The sequence below is a fragment of the Abramis brama genome, assembly GCF_963993115.1.
Source record: "Abramis brama genome assembly, chromosome: 7".
Classification (NCBI taxonomy): domain Eukaryota; kingdom Metazoa; phylum Chordata; class Actinopteri; order Cypriniformes; family Leuciscidae; genus Abramis; species Abramis brama.
Window position 1 is genome coordinate 20,487,963 of NC_139969.1, and position 11,712 is coordinate 20,499,674.

Consider the following 11,712-nt stretch of genomic DNA (forward strand, 5'->3'; position numbering starts at 1 on the left):
TAATAGCAACACTACTGTATGAATGCAAATTTAATGATTTCACTCAACTAACCTATAGGTTTTAATGAAAGCAAATATGTCTGAAATCAAATGTACATATAATTCATGGAAATACTGAATAGTAACCTCATTAATTACAATAATTATTCATTATTAACATAACTTTTACTCCACAATTCTAAATGTTTCCTCAAATCCATTATTAACAAATAGACACACAAAAAACACTTGATATTCAACATAATATGTCATAGATCACTATTTTCCAGAGACACAAAATTGGATCAATTTTGAAACCTCAAAACTGTTTCGACTGACTAAATCCCACAAATGTTGCTATTCAGATGAAATGCAAAATTAAAAATTGCGTAGCCACTGGATAATATTTCTGATTTACTACAGTATCAACCCCATGCTGTTCCTTACATGTGTTACTTCCTTTCCTCTGTGGAACACAGATGTTTGCCATTTTATCGCCGCCACATCATTCAAATCAGAAACATTTATCTGAATATATTCAGCTATATTACCTGTCTCAGGCTGGCTTGTCGTAGGAATTCAAAACTTGCTCGAGTTGTTTCCACCCGGTCGAAAAACAAGGACGCACAGTGCACCACTTGCAGCGGAATATCATAACCCTAATTAATCTTCCAAATGCTGTTATAGTTTAAAACAAGACAGGAATTAATAACCACTCTTGGGGAAAAAAATGAGCACTCCCCCGCAGAAACGCGTGTATCCTAAACTACCCGTGTGGATTGTGGAGGATCATCATGAGGTAGACAGGACATAACTTAAGTCCTTGCTGATTTGGGTCTTTAAGTCTAACTCCAACTAACGTTACTGTAAATGACTGCATATAAACAAAATAAGACGGAGGTTTTGAATGATACGTCACCTACTAAACGTGTGAAGCAATTATGAAAGACAAAAATAGTTATTGAAATGTAATTTCCACCTGCTTTAGGTTGTACAACACATATATCGTGCCATCGGCTCTAAACATATTCCTATGAAGGACATTAAAATGGTCCATTTGGACTCACATCCTGATCTCCTCATCCCTGTGAATATGCCTGCTGATACGGTGTATGACAAAGAGACTCTGCTCAGGTGAGTTTATAAGGGTTTTTCATCAACTTTGGATGCTTTTATAGATCAGAGGGGTTTTGTTTTTAATTAAAACAGATGTAATTATTTTACATTAATCTTGGAAACATTTTACTGACATCATAATGTATTTTTGCTACTTTTTAATTTGTAAAATACATTTTATGTACAGATTTTGTTTATATATATATATATATATATATATATATATATATATATATATATATATATTTGTGTTATTCATCATTTCCAATCAAGTTATACTTTTGTCGAATTATCCTCCCTCAATAATGAAAATAAATATTTAATTGATTGTATTATGCTAGCTAAGCATAATGATTTAGCAGGAGAAAGAAGTCATCCATTTTATTCCAAAAACATTTAAAATGACTTTTTTAACCAGATAATGCTATACGTCATTTGAGATGTGGTGGAAATGGTCATGATCTTAAGAGAAATTACAAAGCATTGTTATTTTAGTTTTTATTAATTTTTTAATTAGTTTTTATTTTTAATTAGTTTTTTTTTAGTACGTCTATATAGTTTTTATTATCGGAAATGTTGCCTTGGAACTACATTTTTTACGTTTATTTTATTTCAAGTAATGAAAATGTTTGTTTATGGTTTTTATTTGAGTTGTTACAAAGTTGACAAATCAGTACAGACACCGAATGGTCCACTGTTGGGCTTTGTTTGTCAAAGTCACCATGAAATCAAAATTGACAATTATTATTATGTTATGGAATATTGTTGTTTTTATTATAAATGATTTATCTGTGCACATCATTATGTTTATTTATTTATTTTTTCATTTCATGTGCCCTCATAATCTTTAATCAACTTAATTAAATTAAATAACTTCCCCTCCCTCTTGCATCGACTCTTCTTCTCTGATGACTTGTTTACTGGCGCGAGGGCGGGACAACCTGTCACTCACATGAGATCACAGCAATAGCAAACCACAACGACCCAAGTTCCGCCCTACATTGTTTTCTTAGTTAAGATGCTGGATATCTGGTTGTGGACTTGGATATGTCACAATAGCGAAGAAAATACCGCAATTTCTGCTTCATGCCAGTGTCTACAAAGCCAAATGTGCTCATAGTTAAAGAGACACCCATAAATGCCTGTACAAATGAATAAACAACATGAATACTCCTCCGTCTATTAGAATCAGAGAAACTTTAAAAAGGCAGTTCATGCTGTTGAGACTAAACCCCAATGGTATGTGTTCACATTATTAGTTGCAACAGTGAATATACAGACTGACATGTTTTTGTTTGCTCTTGCAGTGAGCTGAGCATAGAGAATTGGATTATGCCAATGGTCTATGCTGGACACGTATCCCATGTAGCTTGGTTGCATCCGTACTGGGCTCAGCAGATCAAAGAAGGGGAGCACTCCATGTGTGTGGGGAGAGATTCATCCACGACCACCATCAGGTCAGGCGCAGCAGATCAGCATGTAGCCATGAGATGGCAGCAGACCTTCATTTACTATTAATAAGAATGAGACCTCCCACTGTCAGGAAAAATTGTACTGTTAGAATCGTGTTAAAAAAAAAAAAATTCATAAGAAATCTCTTTCTCTTTGCAGGGTGACAAGCAGAGACGATTACTTTTTGAGTGACGCTCTTTACGTTCCGCTGGATCAGCTGGAAAACCCCCAAAAATTACATTTAGATGTCATTCGAGTGGATCCTGCCGACAGTTTGCAGAAAAGAAAGCATAAAAATGGACAAAGCGGTGCTAAAATACCCAAAGCAGCTGTAAAGGAAGACGGTGATGTGCCGTTCAAAAGGGACACCCCGTGCACTTCCTCTTCTCAACCGCTTGATGGCAGCACAGCATCAGGAGACGTCATTGACACGGTCATGAAGGCTGATGAGGGCTCAACCAGCTACATCACTGACAAGCTTTTAGCAGTTATAGAGAAAACTGACCCTTTCATACTTGACATTGACTTGGATTTTTTCTCCTGTAAGAACCCTTTCAAGGAGATGTATACACAGGTAGAGTGAGTCAAGCACACAAATCATTATAGTCTTTTTTGTTGTTCCTCAAGCGATAACATTTAACTTTCCATACATTCTCACACCTACACACTGATATAGAAAAAACTTTATAGACAAATGGAAGGTATTGATTCCACGGTTTAAATGGAAATGGTTTCTTCACGACTCATATGGAGTCAATATCTTTATCTGTCTATATTCAATGTCTGTTTTCCACTGTTGTCATCTTACAGGAAGAGTTTGATCTTCTTCAAGAGTTATACAGCTTTAGCAGGCCACAGCAGGATCCAAATGAGGTAAAGAAGATTCCTAATCAAATGTACCATAACTAATCATGAGGCATTCGTTCAGTCGTGACTTGTGAGGCTTTAGTCATTCCTAGACACCTTCAGGGAGTGAAGCTAAATCTCTCTTGTTTTTTTTTTTACTTTTATAAAACTGTGGCAGCAACAACAATAATGTTTTGACAACTCCTTATTTTTCCTATGTTTTATGTCTCTTGATTTGTTATATTTGTATGCTTTATACATATGTCTTTTATTTATTTTTCTTTCCAGCACTTTGGTCCACTTCGGTTGTTAATGTTTAATTCAACTTATGTGTGGTAAAAATTGTGTATATATTAGCTGTTACAACAGCTTTTATCAAAAGCATTGAGAACTGTTTTATCATTTGTGCTTGAATTGTTGAAATCGTATTATCTTATCACATTTGAATGCTGACAAATACTAGGGAAAATGCATCTGTTTTGCATTTTAAATAGTTTAAAACTATTTTAATTGCAAATTATATTATCAGCATGACAATGAGAGAGTTGATTCAGAGGTAAACTTAAATTACTTAGTGTTGTCACAATCACAAATGTACAGTAGGCCTACACTACCATTCAAACGTTTGGGGTTGGCAATATTTTTTTTAAATGTTTATGAAAGAATTATCTTATGCTTACCAAGACTGCATTTATTTGATAATATTAACTAATATTTTAATATATTTTAAAAACTAATTCATTTTTGTGATGGCAGAGCTGAATTTTTAGCAGTCTTTAGTGTCACGTGATCCTTCAGAAATCATTCTAATATGCTGATTTTGTGATACCGTGATACTTTTTTTTTCAGGATTCTTTGATGGAAAAACAAAAAAACAAAAGAACAGCATTTATTTGAAATAGAAATATTTACTGTCACTTTTGTTCAATTTAGTGTCCAAAATCTTACTGATCCCAAACAGTAATGTACTTAATTTTGATTAGTCGCATAGAAATAGTGTAGAATCTTAAACATTTATTTTTCATGCAGGTTTATTTCAAGGTATAAATGCTATCCTCTATGTTCAATGTGGTCTCTGGCTTTTGGACCTCATTGTATTATGGCGAATATAGGACAAGAAGGCACATTTTCCAAGGTGGCAAATACAGGTACTACCAAGGTGGTCTTTACATTTCCATTTGTTGGTTTTCAGGAGGAGCTTTTAGATTGTGTAGAGAGACGCACACACCAGCTCGAAGACCTTGAGGCTGCATTTGCTGACCTGGTGGAGGATGACAGCCAGGAAACTGTTGAACGTTTAGCAGCAAACCCAAGGTATGCATTACTGATCTCATTGAGAATGTAGAGCCACAGGCTCTGTGCTTTTTGATTATAGCTCCATATCAGCACACCATTGGACTCGATTGATTGGTATATGGTCGATGTGTATTTAATCAAGCAGGAGATGACAGCCTCATGCATTGATTTTTTTTCCCCACTTTTCTTTCTTTGCAGAATGCAATCTCTAGTCAGACTTGTACACAGCCTTAAGAATCGGACACAGTCACCGGACTATGAAATGGTGAAGAGTGTGTGTGTGTATGTGTGTTTTAATCATGTTTGAAATGTCTGTAATTCCAGATATCTCAAATAGTTCTTAAGCTTTCAGAGACTACACTGATGTATGGCTAAAAATTTAATTAGTTTCCTCTTATTTGACCTTCATATTTTTTTTAAAGTTCCTCTGGCATAATTGTAACCCAGTTGGCAGATGAGATCCATCTATTTTACTGTAGAGCATGCATGCAGTTTTCAGAAATGTGGCTCATATCCATTCTAGTGTTTGGGGTCAAGTTGAAATTGAACAATGTTAAAAAATAAATAAATAAAAATAATAAGCTGTCATATGAGACCCCAAACATAAACAATGCAAAATATTTTGATGGAAGATGTTTGAGGTATATTGTCAAGTGAAACATCTATAAAGCCTCCTTTTCAATTTAAATGACAAGAAAAATATGATAAAACTTTAAGAAAAATAAATGTAATTCAAGATATACTTTACTTTCTTAAAACAAGTAAATATCTTAGGTAAATATATCTTGTTTCAAAGATGTTTAGATATTTTTTATGAAAAATGAGATGCACAATACTGATTAAAAAATAATGTTTTGCTGTGATGAGGAGAAATTATGAAGTATCAGCCTGATATTTAATTAAGTAAATAAATTGTTTTTGAGCTATTGACAGGGTTCCTACGCAGTTTTATCATACAAGCAGAGTGTTGTCATGGCAAAAATTTAGTGATCGTTTAGTAATTGTCAAACACGACTGAATGAATTCAAGGCACACATTTTCATTATGCAAAACTGCGAGTCGCTTTTGAACTTCACTGAACGAATGTGCCACTCAAACCAGCAACAAATAAAGGAACAAACAATCATCTAAATCCGACTGTACTTTGCTGTCTGGTGATCGTGCAACATCAAACCGCATTTACAATATAAAAGTGATGTGTCAGAGCCAGAGGTGAATATGTGGATGCTATAAAGCATTTTAGGTTTCTTTTGATCATGGAAGTGCATTCATGTTCATCACTTCAAGAAAACCAATGAAAAAAATATAAATGATGTATGGACTGTTTTTGTTAAATATGGTCTAAAAAAAAGTCTACAGAGGTTCGTAAATTTGAGTCTGGAAACATTTTGAAATGGAAAATGTGTAGGAACCCTGTGTTGAGGGTCCCCAAATAGAACATGAATGATAACAAATTTGTTTCATTTGGTTTGTAGTGCTGAGGCACGTTGCCAGCGCCACAGACTTGATATAATTTGTGCCTGTGGTGTTGAATCTAGGTGCATCAAGCAGGCTTGACCTGTGATTTCTCTGAGCTCCCTCACCACATCAGCAGTGAGGAGGAGATCCAGCAAATGATCACGGCCGTGCAGCTCTTCCTGGAAGCTCTGCCCAAGCCCACCATTGTCACTATATCACGGTACATTAGTCATTAGAGCTCATAGCTGTCTGTTCTGTGTCTCCTTTTGAAAAGTACATTGGGTCCTTTAATCTTTCACTAATGATTTGTAACATCCTCTAGGGTTAACAGCATTTGGTTTTGTTTTTTCCCCTCAGAGAAGCATCAGAAAATCATATTTCTTGTTTTCTTTTCAGTCTGCATTAATTAGCATTGAAATTTATGATTTGATGAATGTTCTTTGGCCCCAAAAGCAGATGCTTGTATCTGTGCAGTTGAGACAGATGGTGTTATGTGAGACTTGTGTCTCAGTGATCTGTTAGTGTGTTTTTTAATGAGAATAGACTCAACATTACACTCATCAATCACACTCTTATCTCTGTCAGTCAGAGGGAGCTCAACCCTTCATGGTCCATGAGAATATTTTTCATTATCTTTTAATACCCAGTTCTCTGACTGATGGTGCATCACCATGGCCGACATGCACCATTCTTTTTATTTATTTAGTTATTTTTTTGAGTGGCCACTAGTGATGGTCCTAACCATAATGCAAGAGGACCTGTGTCGAAATTATATAAATATAAATATATATATATATATATATATATATATATATATATATATATATATATAAGTAAAATTGTGTAATATTTTAATATGTATTTATTATACACTTCAAAAGTCTGAGGATTTTTAAATGTTTTTGAAAACAGACTCTTATGCTTACAGAGGCTGCATTTATTTGATCAAAATACACTAAAAACTGTAATATTTAAATTAAATATTATTGTGATTTAAAATAACAGTTTTCTATTTTAATACATTTTAAAATGTAATTTATTCCTGGTATGCTAGAGCTGAATTTTCAGCATCATTACTCCAGTCTTTAGTGTCACGTGATCCTTCAGAAATCACTGTAATTGTTGAAAACAGTTGAGCTGCTTAATATTTTTGTGGATGCCATGATAATTTTTTCAGGATTCTTTAATGAATAGAAAATTCTAAAGAATTATTATTATTATTATTATAAAAGTTTTTAGTGTCCATTTTGATCAATTTAATGTCCTTGATGAATAAAAGTATTCATTTCTTCAACAACAACAAAAAAAACTGGCCAAAAACTTTTGAACAATAGTGTAACTATATATGTGTGTGTGTGTGTGTGTGTGTGTGTGTGTGTGTGTGTGTGTGTGTGTGTGTGTGTGTGTGTGTGTGTGTGTGTGTGTGTGTGTGTGTGTGTGTGTGTGTGTGAAATCAACTGATATAATTTCCATCTTGTAATATACAATAAGATTTAAATGTTTCTTCAATTTCTTGTCAGATCCAGTTTGGATGAGTATTGCCCAGCGGAACAAGTGGATTCCATCCAGAACAGTGTACTGAACATTCTAGAGTCCCTCTTCGGCTGCTTAGATGTTCACAGAGAGTATGAATCAATATCATCAGAGAGCACATCACAGACCCCATGAAGACAACAACAGCTGCGGCACGTTCTTTACCTAAGGCTTTTTTGAGATTGGCTGTGTACTCATTGGTATTGTCTGCATCGAGTACATGGGTGGTTAAGATGTATGGATGCAATAAGGAATGTAAATTAGCTTCCTGCTGGGAAATGGGTTTTTAATTTAAGAGGTTTGTAGTATATATTTGAAGTGCATTGTTTCATGATATTAGATGGAAGGGTTACATTTGGAATGAAATACTGGGTTATAATTTTTTCTGCATTGTCTCCAAAATGATGTTTTATTTGCACCGTGAAGTAAAAACCCTGAGATTTTCATATGTATTCTATGCTGCAGTCATTCATTGTGTATCCATACTTCAGTTTGGGAATAGCAGAAGCATTGATACAAGACAGCACATTTCCCCTCATCCTGTGTGGCCCCTTGTGCCTCAGCTGTCTTTGTCTGAAGCCTGAGGCGATTACCAATTCATCTGAGCTTTGTATGTGGCACCCTGTGCTTTATTGCTCCACACCTACAGACCTCAGAACTGCCACGAATATGCCTGACCTGACTTTAAATTTTACTGCATGATGAACAACAATGTGCTACTGCTAACAAAGGAATGGTAACCCCATAAATGAAAATTCTGTCATAATTTTCTCATCCTTGTGTCATTCCAAGTTTGCATGGCTTTTTTTCTTCTGTGGAACATATAAGATATTTGTAAAAAGCATTTGTTTTGTTTTTTGTCCATAAAATGGAAGTCAGTGGAGTTCAGGGTTGTTTTGGATCCCATTGACTTTAATTGTATGGACAAACACAACAGAAATTTTCTTCAAAATATCTTATAATAGTATAAAGACATTCATACAGGTTTGGAACGACATGAGGGTGAGTAAAAGATAAGTTTTTTTGGGGGGGGGGTCGAACTATCCTTTTAACTTTCAAAGTACTATGAAAGTTAATGTATTAGTCTGATAACTTGCCACAGTATATAAGTCCTTATACCAGGGTAAGTTATCAGACTAATACATTAACTTTCATTGTATTTTCACAGTAAGAAGTGCAGGATATAGAGTTTGACATTGTGGTGTTACATGAACTCACAGTCCAGAGGGCGTAAGGAGACATTGGTCACAATTACCAGTCACTTAAAAAGCAGCGGCTGATTGGTTGCTCGACTAATCGGTGGAGACAATGGTTCTACAACAGCAATTGGTCTGAATCCTGTGAAAAAGATTATTCTACAGTATCCATGTAGTTGCATCATCCTCAACACTCTACATGACAAGAACACATTATCAACTCACTCTAAAGGCTCAAATTAATTCAATTACATTTTTAGCATGCATTGACTCAGCTATAAATAGTTTTTAATGCATACTTGCAAAGATAATCAGGTTGTCTCTGTGAACTGATTTCAGAGTGTGATAAGCATCATCATGCTTGTAACAAATGCTGAACAATGCATCACTTGACATCAGTTAGCAGGTCCATAGCAGGCCGCATCAAAGCTGCTCTGACAATTACTAATGTTCTGTGCCATTACTTTTACAACTTCTGAATTTAGAGAGGTACATGCATACAAAAAATGCTTTATTCAATTTACTTCGGATGAATACAAGCTTCCATGATGAATTAATATGACCTGCCATTTTAGATGCTCTCAGGAGAGCAAATATGACGCATGCTTTTCTCTCCCCCAAAATATATACCATTAACAGTAATCTCAGACTGAATAATGAGTCCATTGGTAAATGGTTTGCACCGAATAACAGCACGGCTGAATGTCTAAATTGTTTTAACCCTGATCTCAACCCAGCACTAACAAGTTTTTTCCTCTTTTCTGACTTGTGTACCCTACTGGAAGCAGCAGTGGCGGTCTGTCACAGGTCCTACAGCAATACAATTAAATGTTGTTGTTTTTTAACTCTTTCTAATGTTCATAATGTTTATATAATGTATAATTATATAAATATTTTATTTATATTCAGAATACTAATCTTAAGAGGTCAGCCTAAAGGCAAACCGGCCAATAAGAATATGCAAATGATTCACAGTCATTTGTTTCTGTCAAAAAAATGTATCTTAAAAAGGCTCAAAAAATGAATAAATAAAACCGCATGTCTCCTGTAAAGGAGCTCTGTGATAAATAAGGATGTCCAAGATGATGAAAAGGAAAACTACTTCAACAATAGTCCAAAACACAAGTGCCAAATTCTTGAAATTCTTTGTGTTCCTGGTAGTTTCATACATTTTTAAATCAATCAAAAATAAATAATAATAATGTTTTAAATAAAGTATAATCTTTGCACTTTGAGTGCACAGGAGTATACACAACTTGTTTTTGAATATATAATATTTGAAAATATGATATATTTATATATATATATATATATATATATATATATATATATATATATATATATATATATATATATATATATATATATATATATATATATATATATACAGTGAGGAAAATAAGTATTTGAACACCCTGCTATTTTGCAAGTTCTCCCACTTGGAAATCATGGAGGGGTCTGAAATTATCATCGTAGGTGCATGTCCACTGTGAGAGACATAATCTAAAAAAATTTTTTTCCAGAAATCACAATATATGATTTTTTAACTATTTATTTGTATGATACAGCTGCAAATAAGTATTTGAACACCTGTCTATCAGCTAGAATTCTGACCCTCAAAGACCTGTTAGTCTGCCTTTAAAATGTCCACCTCCACTCCATTTATTATCCTAAATTAGATGCACCTGTTTGAGGTCGTTAGCTGCATAAAGACACCTGTCCACCCCATACAATCAGTAAGAATCCAACTACTAACATGGCCAAGACCAAAGAGCTGTCCAAAGACACTAGAGACAAAATTGTACACCTCCACAAGGCTGGAAAGGGCTACGGGGAAATTGCCAAGCAGCTTGGTGAAAAAAGGTCCACTGTTGGAGCAATCATTAGAAAATGGAAGAAGCTAAACATGACTGTCAATCTCCCTCGGACTGGGGCTCCATGCAAGATCTCACCTCGTGGGGTCTCAATGATCCTAAGAAAGGTGAGAAATCAGCCCAGAACTACACGGGAGGAGCTGGTCAATGACCTGAAAAGAGCTGGGACCACCGTTTCCAAGGTTACTGTTGGTAATACACTAAGGGGCCATGTATTGTGAGATTTTGGGGAACAACCTCCTTCCCTCAGTTAGAGCATTGAAGATGGGTCGAGGCTGGGTCTTCCAACATGACAATGACCCAAAGCACACAGCCAGGATAACCAAGGAGTGGCTCTGTAAGAAGGATATCAAGGTTCTGGCGTGGCCTAGCCAGTCTCCAGACCTAAACCCAATAGAGAATCTTTGGAGGGAGCTCAAACTCCGTGTTTCTCAGCGACAGCCCAGAAACCTGACTGATCTAGAGAAGATCTGTGTGGAGGAGTGGGCCAAAATCCCTCCTGCAGTGTGTGCAAACCTGGTGAAAAACTACAGGAAACGTTTGACCTCTGTAATTGCAAACAAAGGCTACTGTACCAAATATTAACATTGATTTTCTCAGGTGTTCAAATACTTATTTGCAGCTGTATCATACAAATAAATAGTTAAAAAATCATACATTGTGATTTCTGGATTTTTTTTTAAGATTATGTCTCTCACAGTGGACATGCACCTACAATGACAATTTCAGACCCCTCCATGATTTCTAAGTGGGAGAACTTGCAAAATAGCAGGGTGTTCAAATACACTGTATATATATATATATTATTATTATTTTATTTTTATTTTAAGGTAGTTTTTTTTTTTTTTACATTTATCATAACATCATGTTCCTGTTTACTTTAATCTGGATAGAATGTGCTTTTTCATTGAAAAGAATAAATACTATACCATATGTGATTATATTTTAAAACTCAGTGACCT

At 34.9% G+C, this 11,712-nt stretch overlaps 1 protein-coding gene across 1 annotated transcript; it reads left to right on the top strand.

The window, feature by feature from the left end:
- The first annotated feature begins 576 nt into the window (after positions 1-576).
- On the top strand, positions 577-8,446 carry cUnh5orf22 (chromosome Un C5orf22 homolog). Its single transcript, XM_084120798.1, has 9 exons — positions 577-778; positions 968-1,113; positions 2,403-2,552; positions 2,707-3,121; positions 3,358-3,420; positions 4,586-4,707; positions 4,888-4,954; positions 6,228-6,367; positions 7,668-8,446. The coding sequence occupies exons 1-9, from the start codon at positions 710-712 to the stop codon at positions 7,813-7,815; spliced, it is 1,320 nt and encodes a 439-aa protein (XP_083976924.1). The 5' UTR covers positions 577-709; the 3' UTR covers positions 7,816-8,446.
- The last annotated feature ends 3,266 nt before the right edge of the window (positions 8,447-11,712 follow it).

Bases quoted from the DNA above. Each gene is read 5' to 3' on its own strand.
- cUnh5orf22 (XM_084120798.1), top strand. From the start codon at position 710: ATGAGCACTCCCCCGCAGAAACGCGTGTATCCTAAACTACCCGTGTGG. The intron at 4,708-4,887 runs GTATGCATTACT...CTTTCTTTGCAG, and splicing joins CGTTTAGCAGCAAACCCAAG to AATGCAATCTCTAGTCAGAC. The intron at 6,368-7,667 runs GTACATTAGTCA...ATTTCTTGTCAG, and splicing joins ACCATTGTCACTATATCACG to ATCCAGTTTGGATGAGTATT.